This window comes from Cryptomeria japonica, chromosome 6 (assembly GCF_030272615.1).
Source record: "Cryptomeria japonica chromosome 6, Sugi_1.0, whole genome shotgun sequence".
In the NCBI taxonomy this organism is placed as follows: Eukaryota; Viridiplantae; Streptophyta; class Pinopsida; order Cupressales; family Cupressaceae; genus Cryptomeria; species Cryptomeria japonica.
The window spans coordinates 19,135,142-19,161,038 of record NC_081410.1 but is presented as its reverse complement, the minus strand read 5'-3'; the positions used below and the strand labels follow the sequence as shown (position 1 = coordinate 19,161,038).

At 34.7% G+C, this 25,897-nt stretch overlaps 1 protein-coding gene across 3 annotated transcripts in view; it reads right to left on the bottom strand.

The window, feature by feature from the left end:
• LOC131048039 (uncharacterized) overlaps positions 1-25,638 on the bottom strand; it is a 35,296-nt gene extending 9,658 nt beyond the window's left edge. The window contains exons 1-12 of one of the 3 annotated variants that reach the window (XM_059207100.1): positions 25,434-25,638; positions 23,634-23,685; positions 21,883-21,934; positions 18,206-18,314; positions 16,286-16,663; positions 16,124-16,185; positions 13,096-13,158; positions 11,683-11,848; positions 10,916-11,103; positions 10,700-10,831; positions 5,253-5,482; positions 4,710-5,061 (exon numbers count right to left, since the gene is read on the bottom strand). In XM_059207100.1, the coding sequence (XP_059063083.1) occupies positions 4,710-5,061; positions 5,253-5,482; positions 10,700-10,831; positions 10,916-11,064 (863 nt within the window). In that variant the 5' untranslated portion in view covers positions 11,065-11,103; positions 11,683-11,848; positions 13,096-13,158; ... (4 more) ...; positions 23,634-23,685; positions 25,434-25,638. The remainder of the gene's footprint in view (positions 1-4,709; positions 5,062-5,252; positions 5,483-10,699; positions 10,832-10,915; positions 11,104-11,682; positions 11,849-13,095; positions 13,159-16,123; positions 16,186-16,285; positions 16,664-18,205; positions 18,315-21,882; positions 21,935-23,633; positions 23,686-25,433) is intronic. The other 2 variants (XM_057981879.2, XM_059207099.1) reach the window with 2 other exon arrangements.
• Between the last annotated feature and the right edge of the window lie 259 nt (positions 25,639-25,897).

Genomic DNA, 25,897 nt, shown 5'->3' with positions numbered 1-25,897 from the left:
TGCTCGTACTGCCACTGCTTTTCCTCTATGTTTAATGTTCCGGTTCTTTACTACACTTAGGTTTTGATTCTTCTTCAACATTCTGCTTCTTTGTACTCATCTGCCCCTTGAATCTCTCCTTCCCTCTAGGGTTATTCGGTTGTCTTCTTCTCACCTTCTCCTCAACCTTCAAAGCATACCGGTAAGCTTCTTCAACTGTGGAAACCCTCAACATACTCATCTCATCCTGAATATTAAATGCAAGTCCATTTATGTACCTCGCCACCTTCTCTCTATCCATCTCTCTATGTCCAGATCTAATCATCACCTTGTAGAATTCCTCAGTATACTCTTTCACTGTCATGTTTCTCTGTTTCAGGTTCTGCAACTTCTTGAACAATTCCAACTCATAGTCTCCTGGTATGAACTTGGCCTTCAATCTTGCAACCATTTTGTCTCCACGGGGTGATCATCATTTCACCATTCTCCACTCTGTCTTTTTGCGATTCTCTTTCAACTTAGTTTGTGCCAAACGGACTCTCTGCGGGTCCTAAACATCCTCAAACTCAAAGTAATCCTCCAACTCTCCAATCCAATCAATCAGATCCCCCGGGTTCAGCATTCCGAAGAAGTTTGAAACTTCCACTTTATGAACTTTACTCGCTTGCGCCATTGCTCTCAGGAATCTTTCCTCTCTTCTGTCTTCCGGTCCTTCAGCCTCTTCCACTTCAATCTCTTCACCGGCTTCTTCATATTCATCTTCAGATTCAGGGTTCCTCTACAAACTAGCCAATGTGTTCCGGATTTCGTTGAAGTCGTCCATCATCTGCTCTACCCTCCAGGGGTTCGTCCTTCTAGGTGGCATCTCCTCTTCCACTCCGATGAACTGCCTCAACTCAGCGATCTGACTACCGGTTTCAATTGCCTCTCACTCAGCGATCTATTGAACACACACGCAGCCTGCCTCCAATTGGCGATCTGTCCACCCAAAGGAATGCCTCAAGGTTCGCAAACAACTCTTCCACCAACCGGTTCATAACCAACTCTGATACCAATTGATGCAGCCATAACTGGTAAACCCTCAAAAGAGAACTGATCGGCTTATGCAGCAAGAGTAACACAACGAAAGCAACAAGAAAACATAGCAAGATTACAGAAACAGATCATATTATTGTCTTAGAACCTCCGGCAACCAACCGGTTATCATCATACAATCATCATAGAACATCCGGTAGTCAACCGGTTACATGCAGGCTACAAGCCAGATACAATCCATCCGAGACTCTCAGAATCAACCGGATCACTAATCACGAATATCAATCCTTAATCTGATTTCTACTTCCTCCTCCCTTACAAATGATTACATAATACCCCCATATACCCTCTGAAACATCCTGGTTGGCCAAAAAAGATTACATTTACCAATGCAGGAAAATGAAACGTGTGACTAGGTTGACGCTAAGAATGAACCAAGAAGTACCGATCAGCAGGAAGGTCAGCCACACGCCAAAGAACATCGGACAAAACCCCAAATAGATCCACACGCCAAGAAACCGCTCAGGAAATGAAGGAAGACCAACCGGTAAGCACAAGAACTGTCTAGGAACCCAGGAACAGTCAACCAGGAGCAATAACTAGCTAGAAAATCTGGAATTAAGCACATGAACCAGCCTGGAAACTGAAAATAGGATCTGCAATGAAAATCAAGCAACTACTAGCAAGAACACAAAAAACTGAACACTGAACTGAACAAGAACTAAGCTGAAAGGAAATATTTTTTGGTTGATGCAAGATTTCTCATAGACCGAGGATGCTCCTGTAAATGTTTTCAATTTTCTATTCAATGAGCAAGATATATAATGTTATTGTATTTTTCATGTAATTGTCAATTCACTATATAATAAATCTGATTATTATATTCTATGTTGCAGGTGGAGAGAGAGCATTAATAATTCTGATAACATTATACATCTTGCTCATTGAATAGAAAATTGAAAACATTTACATGGTATCAGAGCCAGGTCCAAGCTAGGAGCCCCAAGCACACGAGAGGTGTGGCTTAAGGGGGGGTGTTGGTGTTGGAAATAAGCCACACCTGGACCGACGATGGACTGGTCCAAGAGAATCCAATAGCTCAGTGGTAGAGCACTCCAGTAGCGTATGGAAGGTCCTAGGTCAAGTCCTAGCTGGTCCATGTCTCAACAGCTCCGGCATCACCCTAGAACCCTAATTTGAAATTTTTTCTAAAAAATAGAGATGTTGAAAATTGATGAAATATCTCCTTTGGAATAGTAGGAAAAATTAAAAACTTCAAGAAAATTCTCCCCGGATAAAGTTTTCTCTTTCCAGGGATTTTCTCTCTTCAGAGGTGTCTCGCCAAGTGGCGGCTGGGTCAACGCATGTTGAATTTATGGAGCATATTTTGCATGTAGCCGCTAGATTTATGACTTTACAGCAGATTTCTTCTTGCATGCAACCGTCGCATGAAGGCATAGCATTGCTGGAATATTTGACCATGGTGGCGGCTAATTCATTGCATGGCAGCCATCGTACTTAATGCAGTGGTGGAGGATCTTTTGCATGTAATTGTCGTATTCAAGAGATAATGGAGCATTTATTACACATTGGGCGAATTAGATCAAGGTGGTGCATTTAATGCACAAATGGACACCAATTTTGGCAGAATTTCAATTAATTGTATGTGGGCTTAATGGGTATTAATTGTTGATTCCCACCTTGTTGCACCTTGAGTGGAGAATCCTTTAGGGTGAAACCCTAATTAGGGTTTGCATGTAACCAAGGCATCAAGCCTATATAAAGGGGTGACCCCCCTCATTTGTACAGAGTAGGGAAATTTGTATGAAATTGTTGCGATAAGTTTTTGAGATAACAATAGTGAAACATTGTTCTATGATGGTATCCACTTAAGTTATTTTTTCAAAACTGGCATAGTTTCACCTTCCTCACTTAGAGTAGAATTTTATTTTCTCAGTTGTTAGATAAAGTGCTTTGATTTCAATGGAGAATGTAATGGTGTTTGATGAATTTCCATGGTTCATACTTTTTGCATCTTGTTGATTGTAAGTTGCAGTGTAAAGTTAGCCTGAACCCCCAAATTTATGCTAAGTTCGATTGTGAATAGTCCTTTGGAATGAGAGTGTTGGGTATTCGAATGCACTTTCTCAATGTGAAAATCCTTCAACATCCTCAAAAGATTGCACCGGTTCTTACGGAGTTGTAGTTAAACTTGGCGAAACAGAGCTTGGTTTATTTGGAATTTGTCCACCAGAGCACTAGCCATTGATATCATTGCCCATAGGAGTAGATTTAGATCCTTCTAAACCCTTTCCCCTTTATTTTCAGTTCATTTTAGTTAGTTCGAAGCATAAGCATCACAAAATAGCTATATCCGATGACAGAGTTCCAGCCACGGCAAAGAAATGAAAGAACGATCCAAACATAAGGCCCCTTGGATTACCAGCAATCACATCAGCCGACTGAGTCACGTCCGTAGCATAAAGGAACCTTGGAGTCGATTGTTTGAACTTCTTGCAATCTTAGCATGCAATCGTACTTTGATCAAGAGAGAGTGAAGTGACTGTTAGGCAACATTTTTTTGTGTTAGACGATGTCATAAAAAACACTTCAAGAAGTTCTTAACAGACTTTCTCAAAAGTTTCCAAATCTGGTGGGCACATGACTACATCTTTGTGCTACACCATCATTTTGATAAAACAGTCGATATTCATTAGGGGTCCATTATTCAAACATGAAGCCTTACAATCTACTTCAAATAGCCTTACAATCTACTTCAAATCCATTATTCCAACTCAACAATTTGTTGCATTAGCAATTTATGTTTGCTTGACCCATCATGCTCTCACAATAAAAAGTTTTAGAACTTATCTCTCTTTACCATACAAAACAGTTCAACACGCATGCCAATCTCTAATAAGGATTGGGCTTAGTCATTTAGCCATTAAAAATTATGAACAATGTGAACACGTCACCTTGATACATATGCATGGCTATAGCTTATGTTAAGGAGTGACCCTTGGTCCTTTTTAATTTATATACTCTTTGCTTCTTGTCTCCCTAGGAAATGGGATAACTAAAATACAAAACCTCCCTTTCACACTTATTCTCCACTCTGGTTGACCATCAACTTCAAAAGAACTGTAGTGCAACCAATGCAAAATATATTTTGCTCTACATATTAAGAACTTCTCAACTGTGGATGTGCGACCTGCTCATACCATGTCACATCCATTTATGGTCCTCAATGGACACAGAAATTTCTCTGACCCATTTTGGAACAGAAGATTAAGAATTCCAAATAACAAGAAAGCTGATGTACAAGAAATTAGAATAAGAAAATGTTGTACAGCATCCTTACAATATTGATATTTCATATGCCAGGACGAATTTGTTTGACGAATATACACAGGGTTGGCATTCCCCAACAAACAGTCAAAGAGAAAACCAATGCTTGTATCATAAGTCTTCCTTGTATTTGTTGCTTCATAGATATGTACTTGTCACACACACACACACACACACAGACCTTGCAATGCACAGTATGAAATCAGGAGGGCCAGGAGCAGATTTTTTTGAACTTTGTATTCAGTTATATACATCAAATACTAAATTACTTTGTTGCTTCATAGATATGTACTTGTCACACAGAAACAGATACAGAGAGACACACAGAGAGAGAGAGAGAGAGATACCTTGTAATGCACAGTATGAAATCAGGAGAGCCAGGAGCAGATTTTTTGAACTTTGTATTCGGATTATATACATCAAATACTAAATTTAGTCCTTTTCCATGATCCCCTGAATCGATTGAATACCTACAGATGCTAAGGTTCTGCAAGGCTTTCTCAAGGGAAGCAACTTCCACCTTGCAGCTATCCTGGTTGAGAGAGGTAGTCTCAAGTCCGTCACTGCAGCATTCGACATCTTTCAAAAGCATTTTTTCATTTTCCCTAGTAGTTATGATAAAGTTGCTCTGGAAGCAATGCTTGTCTTCATTAGATATGTCTGTATTACCAATATCTCTTCCACACTCATTAAATAGACCTGCATTGAGGAAAAATATATCATTTACACATTTATTGAAGAGATGGCTTCTCATAGCTTCATGTAACTACAAATTTCACACTACAGAAACTATGAACAAATAAAATCTTTAAGCAACCTACCCTTAAATGATAAATCATTTACTGATTTTATCCCATTGAAATCTACTTATCAAATACATCTAATCTCACCTTCAGAAGTGTCAAGACTGCAAGCTGTTGGCTTAGATTTATTGACCTTAAATGTCCAAGGAATGTCATGTCGGCCTACAATGTATCCAAGACCCCTCAAATGACAGTATGCCTGATAATACTCCCAGCTACATCCATACTTTCCATCCATGAGTAAACTGTAAACATCTTCCATAGAAAGGCTTAAATCTCCATCTAGCAAAAGTAAAGCCCCGCGTTCAACCATGTATCTGCTCCAATAAAATACATTAGCATAAAATCAATCCATTAATTTTGATGTTTCCACCTCCTTTTAGTACAGCACAAGTTGAATTTGAAACCAATCAAATGCATATTTTTATAATGATTATAAATATGACTCAATTTTTTAAAATGATATACTACAGACAAATGAACTGACGAGTTTCTTCCTATGATTGAGAGATTTAGCTTCAGATGCAAAAGCTGATCCATGATCCCTCTCGATACTAATTAGCATGAAAGGACACCAAAATAATATAACAATATGTGCAGTAAAGATAATAATTCCATGCTGTCAATAAAACAAACAACATGATATGACTAATAAACAAGCTCAGGCATGCATAATGGAAACATGCTTGTTGCATCTTTTACAGGTTAAATTGTTACAAGACGGGAAGAGGAGCATCCTTTACCTCAAATATAAGAAGATTGATGTGTGATTATCAACAATTTCCTTATAATGTTTTAGAATATCCTCGGAATACAACTTTTAATTTTTAAAGTACATGGAACAAAATAGGAAACCATCCACAGCAGATAACATTCATAGAGTACCATCGTGGATTCAACAACCACACACTATGTTAAAAATGTTAATATGTATGACTGGGAAAAAATGTGATCAGCCTTCAAGTGAATTCTGGAGTGCAGAAAATAATGTAACCAACAAGAATACCTCCATTAGTCATTATTGTACTCATTAGTTCCTTCGCTCCTAATCTATGTAGAACACAATTCTACTACTGAGAGGGGGGAGGGGGGAGGGGGTGAATCAGTAGTAGATATAAACTTTTGATCCTTAACAATTTAAACCTTTAATAAGCTTTATGAAAATTCAATCTGAAAACTGAAACCAGAAAGAGATGCAGCCACACCATAAAGACAATGCACGAGATTTACGTGGAAACCCAGGATGGGAAAAACCACAGTGAGAAACGCTGCTAGGATCTACTGTCCTAATCCAGCCTCACGAATAATTCAATTACAATGTTTTAAGGGCACCAACCCTAAGGAATCACCCAATCCCTTACTAAAGAACACCAACTCTTACTATCACAAACTCTTCAATCTGAGCACCAACTCAGCATCCTTGGGGCACCGACCACAGGATGTTACAAGACAAGTTTTTACAAAATTTGAATCTGCAACTTCAAACTTCACAAAATGATGTACAATTATAAATTACTTCAAACTGAATTACTTAAACTTTCAGATATTTTGATCTGAATTACAAAACATAAACAACTTCAACCTTCCGATAAATCTGCCTTCTACAAGTTCTGTTCACAATTGCTTAATAAAATTTCATCAAACAAGACATTACATGTACGGTTGCTGTTTACAATCTGAATCGATCAATGCAATCTGAACCGGTCAATACAATCTGAAATAATCAATGCAATCTGAACCAATCAATACATTGTTATAATAACTCTATACCTCAATCTTCTTCTAAGGTTTGAGAACTTCCAGCACCTTGCACTCGTTCAGGTTTTCCTCAAGGATATACATCAACAGATTCACTTCATTTAATTCTCAGAAACTTGATCATAAATTCTTGTTCAAAATTATACCATTCTAATTCATAATTCTCTGCAATTTTATTATTGACTTCTCTTTAATTTGTTCTCAGCATTCATATCCTTCACCATCATAAAAAAGCCACGAACCATATGCATATATAAATACAACTTGATAACTGTTCACAACAGTTAACAGTTGCAGCCAGTTATAACTGATTGGATTGGCAGTTGATAATTAGTTTATAACTTCCTCCAAACTTCCTTAACCAAAACAGTATTCCTTCTCATCGATGACAACAAACATTGTCATTAAAAAACAAAATAAGTCAAATCTATTATAATCTTCACCTCTATAACTGCTTTGATGTTTAGAAATCTTGTTAATGCTTAACCCATTCAATGAAACACTTAGATCAAACTATTTTGTCAACCGAACTCGGTGCTTAATATATTTGAAGTTTGTGTAACATTAATGAGGATACAATCCAAGATAGAAAACATAATAATCACGTAAAATCTACAGTCCAAGATAGAAGACATAATGAGAACGTGAAGCCTACAGTCTGAAATAGAAGACATAATGGTATCATGAAATCTGATCTTCATGCCTAATCTGAAACCACAGTGAATGTTTTTGTTTGTTGACAACTTGACACATTAACACATTTCCTGTTTATTGTTTCTGGCCGATTCAAGGACAACACAAACAATTTCAGAACAAAATCTGTAACAACCACATGATGTGATACTATTTTTGGAGATAGGTCTGTAACATCCAATCGATTGCAATTTTCAGTAACAATCTTAGGGTTTCAGAGTCTCTTGACATCAATGACAAATATACAGACTTCTAACAATCTACTGTAGACACCTTGTCCCAAAATGGCCTTGAGCAATGATCTCATGATAAATATTTCCAGCCCTCTGTGAAACACTCACAAATCTACTTCTGTTAAACTGAAATGAATTATACTGCACTCATTCAGCACTCAAATGTACACTCTTTACCTGCTCTCTCTATCTCTTGTTCCAGTGGTGTGCCCTACATCTCTTTCAGAGAATAAGATAAGTTTCTAGGCTTTACAAACACCCATTTCAGTGGAGCACCAAGGCTAGAGAAAAAAATCTAAAGCAGAAAAACATGTTACTCTAAAAAAAGAAGAACAGTTTCTCTCATGAATTAGAACCCAATCTAACTATGAGAAAAGCAAACAACGTGCTCCTAAAAACTGAAGAGACCTGTGCCGAGCTCGAATATAAGAAAAGCTAAAAAATAGAACTAAGTGCACCCTGCTGAAGAAGAACAGCTAACAAGCAACAGTTATAGAAAAACTAACACTCCCTCTTTGCAAGGAAGGTGCTCTTCATCAAACTCAGTCTCTCCCTCAATATCTCAAACTTCCCTTTTGCCAAATATCTCCAACTTGCAAATATGAGGGAACATTCTTAAAACCACCACTTGCTCCTTAACTTTGTCTCTGAGAAAATGACATCAAAATGGCTACATGTTTGGAGCAATCACGAAGCATTGGATTCTCAAAGAGCTTCATGTAGCTCTGATTGTCATGGTAGACAATTGTCAGCTCCAACATCTAATCAGAAGTTTTTGCTATCAACTTGTGAGGCTAGAAAGCCTCACAATTAGCAAAAGAAGCTGCCCTGTACTCTGCATTTGCTGAGCTCGATGCCACTGTTGCCTACTTACTGCTGAACTAGAATATCTACCTAAAGCCAAGTTGAAACAAAACCATGAAGTGCTTTTTCTAGCACTACTATCACCAACCTAATCTGAATCCACAAAGCCAGGCGACATCAACTCTCAATCTTAAACATACTTCAACCGATAAGGAATCATACCCTTCAAGTACCAGGGCACATACTTTGCAACCGTCTAGTAAATCTGTCTTATCTCAGCCATGAACTGACCCAATGCATTCATTGCAAGCAAATATCAAGTCAGGTATTCACCAAATACATGAGAGAAAATATCATCCGCCTAAACACTGCAATCTACTGTCAACTAGATTTGGAACCATTGGAGTAGGCAGGGGATTACAGAACATCACCTGAAATATCTCTAGAATCTCTGTTATGTACTTCCCTTGACCAAGGAAGATCTCATGTTTGACCTACCATACCACAAGACCAAGAATAAAATGCAAAAGCCTGATGTCGTTCATATCAAACTCTAAGGTCAACACATCCTCCAACTATGCAATGAACTTCGCATTACTACCTATAAAGATCATGTAAACCACCTAAAGGACTAAACTAAAAGATCAGAATTATCAAACAGCTAGTAAGAATTAGGATCTGCAACAGTTTTGGTGAAGCAAGAAGTATTGATCAATTAGTGAGTACCAAGCACACAATGCTTACTCCAACCCATGAAGGACCTTCTTCAACACATGCGTCTCTCATCCATGCACCTCAAACCCTTGTGTTGACTGATAGATACTTCTTCATCTATCTTTCCATTTAGAAACTGTGCCTTAAACTCCAATTGATATAAAGACCAGCTGAAATCAGCATTTTTCACCAAACCTTCACTTTTTGACACCTATAGCAGCTAAACCATTAAAAATTTGGAGATGATGCAAACTACTGATTTATAAGATTTCGTGTGTGGATTCTAACTTTTTTTATAAATTGGAAATATATTGTGAATCTTTTTACATAACTTATTTTTTTATAGTAAACAACATATTTAAAAAGTGATGTTTATGTCATAATGCATACCTTTTTTTATATAAAGGATAAAATTTTAATTTTTAAAATATATATTTTTCACATCAATTTTTAGTTGCATATATTTTTTCATAATTTTTAGTTGCATATATTTTTTTAATTATTTTTTTTTGTCAAGGTAATTAAGATTTGGATAGGGGTGTATCTCATAACGCATAACTTAGTGTGCATTATATAAACTTCTTTTTTTGTTGAAATGAAGACATCAATATTTAGATGAGATATTTTTAGAAAAAAAAATTCTCTATTTTCCTATTTTTTCATGTGTGAAACAAGGACCTTAATATTTGGTGATTTAAGACTAGAGAGGTTCAATCCAAAAGGGTTTTATCCAAGGGGGTTTAATCTAACCATCTTCAATTAAATTCCTTTAAATGGAACCTCTCAAGGCTTAAATCATTTATATTCACTAAAAAAATAATGTTATTTCAAGCAAACATCAGGATGTTCGAAAAGTGGGACATTGTATTGTGGGATCACCCCACACAAGCTATCCAATTTTGGTTTAATAATTCCATCGAGGGCATCCAAAAACATTTTATTCTTCATGTCCACTCAAATGTTCACTAATGGGGAAATCAAATGGGAGAATTTGAATTCACCATTTTACTTGTTCAACAGTCACGGTATACTCAAATCACCTGCAACTTGTAATCAAGCCATTCAAATTCTTGACCAAACTATCATCCAAATCAATTTTTTGTTTATGTTGTTATCCACTGTTAATATCCAAAATTGCAGAATGTGCAATGCATTTTAAATTATGCTTAAACAAATGGATACCCCTACATGATAGACATCAAAAAACACAGAATTGCAGAATGCTAAAGGAAAAAAATCCATCATCTTGTATGTTTTTCAACTGAAAACAATCTTTTTCCAATTTAAATAATATTTGAAGTTCTACAAGTCAAAAAAGGATTAGAGACTCACATAATCTCTTCTATGTGGCAAAGGATCTTATCTCCTCGAACAATTCCAGTAGTCGACCACATTCTTCCCTTCTTAATAATAACCTCTGCCATACCTAGGTTGTTATCCCAGCGTGCCACAGAGACATCCTTTCTGCAAACCACAGTGATGATCAAGTTCCGTTGCAATTTAAAGTGAGCATCCCTGGGGAATTTAGATGAGATGAAATATGCATACCTAAATTGTAGCTTAGGAATGACCTCTGAAAAGTAAAGAGACTCAACTTCTTCGTCAAGGTTTTCTTCTGCATCAAACTCTGAGTCTGACAATTCAGCAGAAACCCCCCAATGAATGTCTGATGCAAGGCAACAAGAGCTCTTTCCCATGATAAAGATAGCGACCAAGGATGTCAAAGTTACATATTCCTGACAGAGTGAAAATGAATTTAGTAATTAAACATTCTACACATTAATTTCAAAAATCAAAACATTATTGTAACTATTTTTTTAGAATGGGCCCTATAGTGCGGTTGACATAAATACATTTTAGTTTAATGATTAACCAAGGTAATGTATACTGATAAACTCTCAAAAAAAGCCGTCAAATTTTAAATTAATATTCTCAAAGCTCAAAGTGTTTATTTTAAATGATATGCTGAAACTGAAAAGTGCCCTCTTTTCAGAATCCCATTTCACATCTCAAAGCTCAACGCATTTATTTTTGAAGTTGCGTCAAATAGAAAAATAAAAATACATAGCCTCCTGTAAAAACCCCTAATAGCTTAATTCCAAAATTTTCCTTCTATCCTTGCCTTAAGAGATTTAAACACGCAGTTTTGCTTGTAGGAATATTATGATTCCCAAATCCAGAATTATAAGCAGCTTAGCTTTCAAGAAGAAGTTATGAAGTAACAGAACCATGAAATCTCAGAATGAATGTAATTTCTTCTGTTTCATAATGCTCAAAAAATTCACAAAACAAAATCCTGATGAAACCGATTGCACCTTATTGACGGTGGCTGATAGATGCCAGAATGGAAACAATACAAGAGTTAATGTCTGCGTTGCGAGGGGCAAGACATTAACATATCCACAGATTTATTCCAGAATGCAGAGTCTTCGATATCTTCTCCCAGTGACTTCAAGAGCGGACCACAGGCAGAAATTTGCACTGCTCCAGATGAAGGCAACATAGAATGACTATCGTGACAGGAGAATATTGGGCTTCCCGTTCAGAGATATATTAAGAAAAGAAAAACACGCGAACAAACTCAGCAACATCCGAATCATAGGGGAGAGTCCATATCATAAACTCATCAAAGTTGGAGTTGAAGAAGGGCGGCCTATATATTTGTTTCATGTGGCTCTTCCTATATCTATAGATGGATTCGTTAGCAGCATAAACAAGAGCTCTGATGGAGCTAGAGTCCCTGCCTTGTGCAAGTAATGGGAGCAAAGAAGTATTCCAGTAGAGAATGGAAAATAGAGAATGGGACATAAAGGCATTGCAACAGATAATGGAACATAAGTGCTAACGTATTTTTTTTACGAGTATAGAAAACATGATTACAAAATGGAGTAAGCGCCTGTCTTTTTGTAGTGTAAAGAAAGTGCTAATTACAAAATCAATAACTTGGTTTTTAATAATAAGTTTCAATATGTATGAACACTGCTGAATACCAATATTATTGGTTTCGATAGACAAGAAAATGCATCACAAAAAATATTTTGTCAAATGGTACAATCAAGATCTAAAATAGAGAGTTCTTGACACAATCAATGTGCAGAAAAGACTACTAATAATTGAGATACGATTTATAAAGCAATTCACTAATTTAAACATTTTCATGACCCAAATACAGTAAATGTCAAATGGACAAATCCCGATATATTGGTTACATTTGTAAAATCTTAACACTCAGAAATAAAGCTAGATATTGAAACCCTATAACATTAGTAAATGCATTGTAAATGTTATAACTCTTGAAACCCTATAACATTAGCAAATGCATTGTAAATCTTATAACTCTTGGATCTAAATTCCAATTAACACTATCAAATTATTGAAATAAATTAAAAAAGCAGGCTAATACAATGAATATGCACAGTCAAAAATAATATTCAGTAGTGTAATTACATTTCAATTACATTATACACAAACATGATAAACATTAAAAAAACTGAGTTAAAAATTTGAAGTTGTAAAGGTTTTTCTATTAATATATCATAAATGGTAGTTTGAAAAGTACTGTATCCAATACTATGCCTATTCTACATAGAGCTAAAGATTTGACAAGATTTACATTTACAAAAACTGAGCATGGTATCGAATGTTTGTAGTAAAAGTTAATTAAATAATGATTTACAAAACAAGATAGGCATTGCTTTGAATATTATAGGTAGGTCTGTGAATAGTACTTTGAGCTGTGGAGTAGTTGAAGCAAGGAGCTTTTGATTGTTTTCAACTTGTTGTCTGAGAACCTGCAAAATTAACAAAATTAAAATGTTAATTATAAAAGTTGGAGAGCAGCTGAAATGTGCAAATGTAGACTCTTGAACCATTTTATCAAATTTAGGAATGTAGGTAACAATATGGAACAGAAAATCAGTAGCATCATTCTAGTTGCAGCTGCAGGTATCATAAGAAAGGTTTCATAATCGAAGAATATTTTCTAAAATGTATATTAATCAAAGTTGTTGAAGCTAGCTGAGTTTACACAGAAAGATTGCACCTACAATTTATGTTAATGCCTCAGATCTTGCCTTTTAAATCATGGTGCTGGAAAATTTGCAACAGGTGCAATCAAATGATTCAAACAAAGAAAATAAAAAGGCATTTACTAGTTTCAATCTGTAAAGTTGATTAACAATTCAGTCCAGATGATTGTACATAACGCTCAGCAATCATTTCTAACAGTGTTATTTTTAATATATAAATGTTTCACCAAATTTTAATGGTAGAGTTGAAGAATTTCATTTATAGGCACACAGAACTCTAAATGTAACAAAAAAATTTTAAAATGTCTACCAATTGAGTTACTTGTCATAAGTTTGATCTGGTGAAGTTCTAAATATAACTAAAATTTGGAGTGTACAGCAACAGATCTGTCAAGATGTATTGACCAATATTTATCAATATCAAGAAATTTAGGGAAAAAGAAATTAAAGAAAAAAAGCATAGGATAGGTAATGATACAATGATTAAATTGATACATGCTTCATCTGTACAAAATGAAGTTATCAGAATTCATTTCGTAATGATGGCTATTAGCAGTGATATGTTTCAAAAAAAATCTACGGGCATATAAGAAACATAATGAAGGAGGATGGACCTCAGAGTGTTGGTGGTGTGTATGCGATCTGAAAAGGCACAAGCCAGTGCGACAGACTTGGCAAGTAATCTTAATGAGATGCCATTTCCTAATGCATAAAAATAAAATAAAATTGTGGCACAACAATACCGTGAAAGCGATACAAAAATGAGGGAGCTCAAAGTTATAAAATGCAGCAAAGGTATATGACCAGTTAATGCAGCATTAGTGTATGTGGATGGCAAAAGAACTCACAGTAATTCATTCTCCTTCCTAAGAGGGCACTTACTGATGAAAAAGGGATGTACTTCTGTGATGCAGTCCAACCTGGATAGAGAAGCTTGGCTCAAAGAAATAATTCACCAATTAATGATCTAAAGGTAAGAAAATCAAATGAAGAGCCAGACCAACTAAAGACAAATGACCATACATGCAAAATCAAGACTTGACTAAAATGATTGTTGAATTCTTTTTCAGATGTATTAATAACATAATGCTTTACCTACAAAGAAATTCGACCAACTCAAATTTAACTTTGATAATACGGTACTAAACTTGTAACTAAGTGTCAAGACATTATATAGTTAGCTAATAGGCTATGGTTTATAATGGAACTACATTGTAGGTCATGTGGAAGGTCATAGCAAAGGTAGTCGAATTCATTTTACACCTGCCATTTGAATTTAATTGAGAACTTCAAAGTCTTCTAATCAAATTCGTTAAACAATAATTCTGCATTTTTTTCCTATTATCATGAACAGAAAAGTAATGGTCAATGCAAAGACCCTAGACTAAATTTATTTAACACCTTTTCAAATGTAGGTGCTACTACATGAGAATGTATGATATATGGGATTACTCTAGCTCGATGTAGAAAGAAACTATTGTGATTGTTGGTCTGGATCAGGAAATATCCCTTTTGAAGGCCCATATGTTTGCTACGTTAAGATAAAACTATCCTTGTTCATGCAATGCCATGATTGGAAGAAATGCACAAAAAGCTTTCAAGCAAATCAACCAGCAAGTGTAAATCTAAACCCCACAAATTTTGCCAACTAAAGTTCCCAAAAACGGAGGCAAGTTTATGGGCTAGAGACTTCAATAGTTAGAGTAAAGTTTGCATCACCTATCGAACTCTAACTCTTAACATCTAAAATAATTTAAGGAGTTTCTAAAGGCTAAATGGTAGACTGTGTGCATATTTTACCTTGGATGTAGAGTTCTGAAAATGTGTGGTGGTCAGCTTAAAATTTTATGTTACAACAAACTATTGTTACAACTTTCACGTGACTGATCAAGTGTAAACCACTTCATAAGTTATTCAGCAACACTTTTTTTCAAAGTTAATAAATTGTTTATGAATGTTTCAGATTATAACTGTGATAATTTTTTTAGACGACATTAGATTTCTATTAAGAGAATTTTTAGCAAGGTATTAGCTAGGTGATATTGATAGCAAAAAATCAACAACTAGTTATTATTTTTATATGGAATAAGGCTCATTCAGTCAGGGAAACAAGAGATAACTAATTCTTGCTTTGTCTAGCATATAGACTGAATATATGGCAACAACAAAGCAAGTAGTTTGGCTAAGGAAGTTGCTTAAAGATTTGAGATATGAGCACTAACACCCCACTATCATATACTATGATAATTAAAGTTGTGTAGCTCTAACAAGAAATCCTAAATTCCATGTGTTAACAAAATATATAGATTCCAGCACCACTTTGTTGTTTCTTTTTGAGAAAAGTTAAACTGCAGAAGTGGAGCTAAAGTTTACAGGCACCAAAAGCATGTATGCTGACATGTTCACCAAATGTCTTTTAAAGTTCAAACATGAATCGTGTTAAGAGACTGGAATTGTGACAAACCTAAAACTATAACTAGCTGCCATTGCTTAATATCTAGACTAGTAGAGAATCGGCCAATAGGTGCTAAATTAGTCGTATTTTGTTTATTCCTGTTCCAGTCAAAACAAGTAAATTTTGCCGTTCAAAATTCATTTAAATCTGTACTGTCGGACAGTAAATGGTGAATAAGATGAACTGGAGATATTGAAGGTTCACACATTTGAAATGATGGACAGGACAGTTAACAGCAAGAAGAGAAATTGTGTTTGGCAAAGGTAGTGTTACCTTAAGAGTACTGTGTAGTGGACCAAAATTTTCTTGGAAATCGTGGACTTCTTTTATACACTCTGCAACATGCACAAAACAATGAATTCAATGTCAGTATTGGTTATGAATAATCATGTTTGTAAATTGTAAGTATATAAAAGAGTGGTTTTAAGAAATTACGCTGCTGGCCTCCTTTGCAATAGCAATGATGGAATTGTCCATGGCGAGTGTGAATGTTCCTTGGATGTCAAACTTCCGCATCAGGTAGACTAGTCTAGAAGTGTCTTCCTTATAATGTTCAAATGGTATCTTTGTAAGTTCAGGAAAGTTATCTTGCAAAAGTTTGCTGTGTAAGTTGCAGTCAATATTTGCATCTTCAGTCTCAATTGTGCATTGCAAGAAGTGCTGGTATGAAAAATTTGTCGTTGATGTACATGCTGTGCAGTGGGCTCTGTTGTTGGTAGAAATGTGAGCCGTAGAGACTATGTGATGGCATATGTTGAAAAGTGGTTGAAATGGTGGTAGATAGACATTTTTTGTCCTCAAGATTCCAGCAACCTGCCATTGGAAAAAAACATTTTAGTAAACTTGTTAAATGCTTGATGAATTTAGTGAATCATAATAATTGTATTTTTTTAGTGTTGAGTATGTTGGTTCCCTGCGTATTTGATGAAGCAAGTGTTTGCAGAGAAGATTTGGAGAATTCGTCATTTAATTCATCAATGAAGGTGGACAAACTCGATTTTATGTTAGTTGCTCCTCTACTGCCATTGCGGATGACATTTTTAAGTAGAAGAAACTTTGCTTTTGTTGTAGTGAGGAGTTTTTCCGAGGTTGCATAGGAATTGGTATGGATTTATGGAACTGTCAGCTGCAAAAGACAGTAATATGTTAGTGAGCATGCTCAATTAATTGTAGGATGTATATGAATTAGACTGTGCTATCAAAAACTGGATTACAGTAGCTGTATCGGATGGTAATTCTCCATCTTTAACACCGTTGCCGTACAAAGATAGGCATTTGTGAGATTCTAAAACAGAACAGAACAGGTTAACAACAGGGGATTTAAGAGATTTATAGTGAAAGTTAAATAAAAATGAGAAGATTCATAAATTTTGGAGTAAAAGCTCAAAAAAATGAGGGATTTTCTGTAAAACCCAAACATAATGAGAAATTAAAGGATTTTAAGTAGAAGCCGAAAAAAATGAGATATATCGGACAAAACTGGAAATAGAAATTGAACAGCAAGCTACAACTATAATACCATATTAAGCAGATAAATAAAGCAAAAGATTAAAAAATAAAACTTTGGAGATAGATATAAAAACAATTACCCTGGCCAATTTTGTTATGGATCTGGAAATACCGCGACCTCTGTTAGTGATAAAGACGAAATCCCAGTTTTGTGTTGGGCAGGAGAGGCGAAATCCCAGTTTTGTCTTGTGTACGAGAATCACCGAGACTAAACGATGATGAAAATAAGATATTGAAAGCAGGACAAAGTCAAGGAAAACACAAAGAAAGTGGCGAGAGTTTGGAGACGGGAATGGGATCCCTGGATTTTATGTTTTGCAGCTTTCCCTGTTTCTCAGGAACCAATGATTTTGCTAAAAAGGTATAATCATAGAGAATAAATGAAGATGTTTGGAATACACTGATGTATTAAATTTTTCTCTGGTCCGTCCTGTATCATTGGGTTCCCTCCGCAAGGTTATAACTATTAATGTAGTTTGGCTGGCAAAGTGAAGTCTGAGAACTTTTCACTAAAGCTAAGTGGAGCAGAGCCTACAAGAGCGAACAAGAGTTGGTAAAAGACATTACCAATTCAAAATGCTCGTTTTACTGCATCTAAAATGCCAAAATAAGAGGAATTGTTACGGGTGTCATTCCATTAAAATTCAGGAAATAAGTACCAAATTAAACAAAAGGTATTTATTTACGAATTCTATTGATGCCGTTAGCAGAAATAGAGTTTGTAAAAAAATTTGTGAAATTTAACAAGAACAAACAAGAAAAGGTAGTATTTGTAAATAAGGCAGAGTAATAGGGTTTCCAAATACTACAGGAACATTTGAAAACTGGGAATAGCAAGAGTAATACCTTTCTACCAATTGAAAGCTGGGAATAGCAATGATAACGCCTTATTGCCTTTGGCCTACCGAGTCCCGTAAAGCATCACAGCGAATATCTGATAGCAAACTGTATGTCGCTGATAGCAAATTGTATAAGTATACCAACAAAAAAACCTTAGCCCAATGCAAGAAGTATGCAGAAGCAGCAAGATCAAGGCATGTACACCACCAAATGCCATAACATTAAACTGCCTGACCAAATTATGAATGCCAGCTGCAGTCATTAAACAAGAGCTGTGATATACAGCTAGAGTCCCTGCCTTATGCTAAATCTGGTGAGGGAAAGGTAGAGATTGTGGGCCCCAGGAGAAAATGAAATATGGGAAATGAAGAAATATCAGTACTATGCTGTAAAATCATGGTTGAATTGAGATTGCTCAAACTTTCTCATGATTTAGAGCTTAACATCCAGATTATTCAACTCCGTATTTTTTGTGTTTAGGTGGATTAAGATTGATGGGTTAAACTGAAGGCATCAAAATAAGAAAAACTGTATGAATACGAGAAGAAAAGATTTTTAATTCTCTTACTGAAATCTATCTTTATATAGGTCTTTGAGGCATAAATAAATAAATAGGCATAGCACAAAATGCTATCGACTTTAGTTGTAGTGATGTGTCACAGAAAGCTACAGACATGTATCAGTGGACAACAAAAAAAATCATATCCAAATATAAAGTTACTTTAAGCATGTAAAAAATTATAAAAATAAATAATACTACATATGAAAAGTATTGACTTTTCTCATTTTACTGCTTGCAGGAATCTTTGTTAAAAAAAATACATATATAATATGATTCTAAAAACAATTTACAACTGATATTTGGTGCAAAAATGATAACTGGTTGTAGTGTTCTAAGAACTAGTTTTCAAAACTAGCATAAAGTGGCAGTTTGGAAAGTATGGTGTCTAATACCATGCGGGTTCTGAATGCAACTGAATAGTGCAAAAGATTTGGATTGACAAAAACTAAGCATAATATCAAAAGTTTGTTGTTAAAAACAGTTAACTAGTTATTTACAAAACAAAAATAAGATAGATGTTGCTTTGAATATTATAGGTATGTGAATAGTATTTCGAGCCGTCTAGTAGTTGAAGCAAGCGGCTTTTGATTGTTTTCAACTTCTCTTTTGTGAAATTGCGAAATTAAGCAAATTAAAATGTTAATTAAGAAGTTTGACAGTAGTTGAAATATGAAAACGTACACTTTTGTGAATCGGGTTTTTAGATATGCAAGGCAATAACTTGCAAAGATTATAATATAGAGCTATCAACGAACATTCTGAAAAAAAATCATTTATTCTTGAATAAAAAGGTTTGATCTTCAACAATTGCTCGCATGTCTTAATATATTTTCTAATAAAAAGAAACAAAAACTTTTATTTTGATCCAAAATATAGACTAAATATTACCGAAACTATTTTTTTTTGTATTTCAGCTCCTCAACTCCTTACTACAACAATATTGTTTTCATCCAATATTTTTGATTGTACATTCTAAGAAGCCTTCCAATTGCAATTTTGTATTATAATAAGCTAATGGATATTATTTATCATCACTTAGCTAGTATTGCATTTATTTCTTAAACACAAATGACTGGAAAACTTTTTCAATTACTTATGTAGTGCATGCAGTATTTTGTCAAACCCCAATGACTTGAATCTATTTTCAATCTCTTCTGTAAGGTTCAAATTCTGGCCCACTGCTCAACTTTTCCAGGAAAGCATTGTCTGAAATAGTATATCTGCATGGAATTTAAATGTAGGTGGACAAGTAGAAACTCTTGCTTTTATGCAAATATGAACAAATAGAAAATCCTAACAAGTAAACAAATTAAAGTTTATTTATGTGCAATGGGCAATGGGCAATGTGATCTACCAGTAAGAGGTGGCATGTCAACAGTCATATACAGTACATCAATGTGGCTGAAGGCTAAGTGAAGTAGTGTGCCATGAGATTGTAAGAGTGGTGGTCTGGTGGAACGGTAGACTTCTCCTTTGCAATGTCTATTGTTTCAACCATTTGTTTGTTGGCTATGTCTTGTTTTGGCTTATCTTTATTACGTATTGCAACTTTGTGACATCGCAATGAGCGAGCGGTTTTCAAGTTTGAGCTAGGTAAAGATGTAGTTCTTTGGGCTGCTGAGCTTGTCATAGGCGAAGTAACTGTATTGTTTGTTGCAACATTCTATGAACCAATTTAATTTCGTTGACCATAATCACTTGGTTCAGAAGTCGGTGCATCTGGTAACAAGTCTAGGTTTCATTGAAGTGTTAGAGGTAGTGTAGATGCAGATGCAGCTGCATTAACTTGTATCAAAATAGGTTGCCTTGTATGCATATTAGCTATTAGTTGATGTTTTTGTAAAGTGGTTCATAATGACAATGACGTGAGTTGTGTTGAAAGCAAATCAAGTTTATATTTTTTTTTGTTATGTGCAATTGCACTATACGTTATCTTTGGGTTGTTCAATTGCTTGCCATACGTATATAGTTGCATGAAATATGTGCGAAAGCTATAACAAACAAAATTCAGAACCTTCAAGTTTGCTTTCTGCATATGGTATTCCAATCTTAGAAATGAGTGATTGCAATTGCAATAGACAATTGTTCTTTGCTATAGTAGGTTTCTCATACATGTCAACACATGCCAATGCAAATTTGTTTTGCACTTTCAATGCATTGGCTAAATATTGGGCCATATACAATCGTAAAGCAATTGCATCAAATCATTCTTCAGTTAGTAAAGCAATAATAGCAAACATGCTTTCACCACATGGAGTAACAGATGTAGCAAGTCAACAAAGTCCAAGTGTATCAAATGCATTTGCAACTGTACTCCAAACATTGTTGTATTCGTAACATGCAATAGACAATCGTGATTACATGCTTTGAAGACAATTGTATGTGCTTATCCTTGAAAAGATAGGTTCATAATATCCAGTAGTTGGATTTGTATCATGGAAAAGAATTAATATTGTAGGATGACGTGCATCTCTATTGAAATGCAAATATGTTTTTTTGCATGTCAGAGACCAAATGAATATGGGTATATTTAACCAGCGTGCTAACCATTGCACACAAAATATGTCACCCCAAAGTCCAACTTCACCGTTGGCATTGATTTTTGTTGTTGAAAGTCTCATTCCACATAGATATATATTTTTATCATGTATATTATGCAAATCATAAAATATTGTTGGATGTAATTCATGTTCAAAAGAGCTCAATGCTGCAGGACAACCATTGTGAAGACAATGTAAGAAATGATCTATAAGACCATTACGTAGTTCATTAGGTGTATATTTACAATGGAGCAAACCATGGACTGTGTCAAATGAGCAATCACCAACTATGTAGTTGAATGAGTCAGTTCGTAAACAATTTACCTTGTCTAGAGCCTCATCAATTGATATCATAAGTGGTTGGTCATGTGATTTGTATGTTTCTACTATAATAGGGTTTTCTGATGTATTTTGTTTGTTTGAACTAGTGTTTATAACCATTTTACTCGATTACTTACTTAGACTAAGAAGATTTTTATCTATAGTGGTGCCCACTTAGAAATATCGAATATAGACAAAGAGGAAAGCAGTTTATGTTTGAAGAACTGAACAAGGAGCAACTTTAAGAATTCAATACAGACCTTGAGCAGCAAGCATGTCGAAGCTAGAAGATTGTCCCGTGCAAAAGATACTCTGCAAGACAAAACCACAATCACATTGTCAATCCGTATCAAAATCAGAATTTTTGAAAACAAAAACAAGAGTGTTTCTAAAAAGCATTTATTTGCCAAACTTTCAGTTCTATGGAGGAACATATAGCTATGACAAGTTGTTGTGCTGATTCATTTGGCTAACTATGAACTTTTCAAATAATACCATAAGATTTCAATAATCTCATAAATCAATACCATTTGATTTCATTTCAAAAGCAATAGATATATCGCAATAACTAGACTATATTATAGGCATGAACATCAATAATGCTTACTGCTTAGATTTCATTTGTTCCCCTAAATGTTAAGGATTTTTTACACTAACTTTCAAAGCATAGTTGCTAAGATTAAAAATATGAGCAATAGGTTGTAGACATGAACATTGCATTTATCTTTAAAATCTAAATCAATGATGCAGTTTTTAAACAGTACCATAAGACTTGAATAATCTCATAAATCAATACCACATGGTTTCATTTCAAAAATAATAGAAAAATCACAATAACTTCTTTTCTATTAAAATTTTTGGTTTTTGGTTAAACTAGTAATAGCAATGGAATGTAGACCATCAAATAGGTACTTTAAATATGTCCCATGAATTTCTCTAAACGGTTGCTGGTCCTATAATAATTAAGAATAGTTACTAGGGAAATCTAGCATGAGAATGTGCACATAGCTGCAAAGAACATTTATACAGGGATCTCATAGATATAAAAAGTATAAGTAATAAGCTGCAATTTTTTGGGACAACATTTATATACAAATGCCATAGAAATAAAAAAGTATAACTAATAAATGTATACTACCAACACGTACAACTAGTCAGTGTTCTATTGTGTATGGAACCTTAAGGTGATTTCGATGCTTACAAAGGAGGAAAACCATATTTTCCTATAAATCTAATTTGGGATACATGGTCTAACAACTATGTAATATCTTATCTTTTATTTGGAAAAGAACATTGAAATTATGCTAATGCTCTTGATTGAATGAAATCATTCAATTGGTGAAAATCGTAGCAAAAGGTAAAAGATAAATAAGAAATTGTTTCTTATCTAAACCAATTAACTTGGCAAAGAAAGCAACATGACATGAAATGAACTAGAGTACACTACAAGATGAGCTATCTGAAGCCTACAATTGTTTTCAAGCATCTTTAAATGTTGAAGAGCTTCACATTAATATTAAACTATCTTTGAGAGAGCAAACCATTGTGTATTGTTATTGTCTTCAAACAACTTTAAATGTTGAAGAGCTTCACATTAATATTGAACTATCTTTGAGGGAGAAAACTATTGTGTACTGTTATTGATACCTCAGAAGTGTCACATCACCTATCAAATTAGCATGGAAAACTACATCTCTCTAACTTATCAACACTTGTAGAAGCAAAGATATGACCTTAAGGTAATTTCAAAAGACATAGAGAAATTTACTATTATTCAGATATCACTTTAAAAACTGTATCTATTTCTTTATTAAAATTAAAAGAATTACACTACACTTGTTCAACAATCTCTCTCTTACATAATACAAGAACTCTAAGATTTACAAATGAATAAACTCCATCTCAGTGAATTATTACCTAGGCTAGATGAAAAAAACCAAAGCCTAATATTTTGGTCATATATGTTTGAAGAACAAATCAAAAGAAACAACTTTAAGAAATAGTTACTTACCTTGAGCAGTAAGCATGTGAAATTTGTAAGACTGTGTTGTGCAAATGATACCCTGCAAGACAAAAACACATTTATATTGTCAATTCATATCATAATATTATCCTTTACTAAGAATGGAAAAATTCACAATGCTTGAAATAAAAAGAAGAAAAGCTGAGTTTGGGAATCCATTTTTCTCTATTGGGTGTTTCTTACCTAACCCACTTGTCTAATAATAAAGAAAAAAAAAATAACACAACTTCAAGGAAAGTGAACCCCAGTTTCCCTATATTCTGCTAAAATTTATATGCCCCCGAATCCTTTCAAAAAGCGTTGCATAATAAAACTATTAAAATACTGAATATCCCTATCAAACTCCATGAATGGTAAAGCCAGATGTATGCTCACTCAAGTTTTAGCCAACTGGAAAAAGAAGAAGGTTCAGGAATCCACTTTACTCCATTGTGAATTTTTTATCATACCCACTTGCAAAATAATTACACAACTTCAATCTAAATGAGCCCTAGTGTCCTTGTATTCTACTTAAATTTATAAATTTATAATCCTATGATTCCATTCAACAAGGATAGCTATTATCCCTATCAAATTCACACGGGTTTCATTTAAAGAATACTTCATTCAATATTCGATACAAGACCTCAAATTCAATTAGAAATGCAAAATGTCAGTACAAAATGAATTTGAAAAATAAACAGGGAATGCATAGGATAGGCCTAGTGCACCTGTAGGCAATGTAAGAAGGCTACAGGCCATGCTGATACTGTAATACTATTATGCAAACGGAAAAAATGGAGCATGCCCAGGTTTTGTAACTGCCATGAAATGCAATGGTTGTAATATACACACAAATTTTGTCTGAGTTATTTGTTGCAACTGCACAAACAGCCTTGAAGGTGAAACCCCTACCAGTTGCAGGGAAATAAGAATGGAATTGGTATTATGCAGATTTCTATCTACATTTGCAAAAAAGAGTCCCGAGCTTTAGCCTATTAAGTGCACACCAATGGAAGGGTCAAATTGAATAGGATTATAGAAATTTCCCTACAAATATTTGATAGGCGAATGGTTGACTTGGTGGAGGATGGTTTGCCCCTCGAAATTGTTTGTTGGGATCAAAGAGTAGTTGATGGATAACAAGACCAGCCTGTAGTGGTGTGCAGACTTAAAAAATTCCTCTTAATCGCGGCTTTCAAAATTCATAAAGATCCCTAATGCAATGGACATCAAAACTGTCCAATCTGATGTTGATTTGCTGGATAAAAAAATTCATATGCATTGCATTACAGAAACGAATCAAATTCCTGCCATTGTTGTGGCGAATTTTGTGGACAACGGAATATTAAAAAAAACACATTTCCCCGCTTCTGCTTCGTTTCAAGCGAGAAATCTATGATTTTGTAAGGAGAATTTTTCTCAACACAAGGACGACATTCAGGACAACGTGTCTGTGCAGAAGGATATCAGTAGCCTTAGCCTATGCATTGGCCATAGAGCCAAAAGTCTTGAAAATGAAAATGAAGCTAAATGAAAATTCTTCAAATTAAGTCATAGTAAACAAAGCTCCTGCCAAAAAAGTCTGGATACTGTTCTCTAAAACCCCTGTCAGTGAACAAATAAATGAATGAAAGTCTCAGGCAATAATCAGCGATTCTAGAAAATACCCACATTAGTAATAACAATGAGGTTGAGCAATAAAAAAATAGGGGTTTTAATTAAAAAACAAATAATGAAATTTTTTACTAACAAAAACAGAGAAATAATGGTAGCTTTCTGCAACTAAGAATTGCTGACAAATCATACCTGGATTTATGCAGTCTTCTTAGGAAACTTTTCGCAAACAAAAATGTTCTGCTTCCTTAAATCTTTCACCCTTGCCAAATGAGAATGCAACAAAATTGTAGAAGCAATGAACGCACTGTGTAGGTTTTTTTAACGAATGACACAAATATTAAAACTGCCACGAATGCCAACTGGAGTCATTAAAAAACCTGTACAAATGCCTGTCTTCGCAAGTTACAAAATCATAAATATTTTTGAGAAAGAAAAATATAATAAACCCCACCAAAAAATCAAACATCCAATCATAAGTTAAAAAATTAATAAATTTCAAAACAGTTTAATAGAAACAAAAATGAAACTTTATAATAAGCTTAAATTTTTTACCTTGTACGATTATCAAAACATGCTAATGCCTTTTTTTTGGGAAGTTGAGAACATTAGTTCCCTCTTAAGGCAGGGACTGACAACATGTTCCTTGGTCAAAA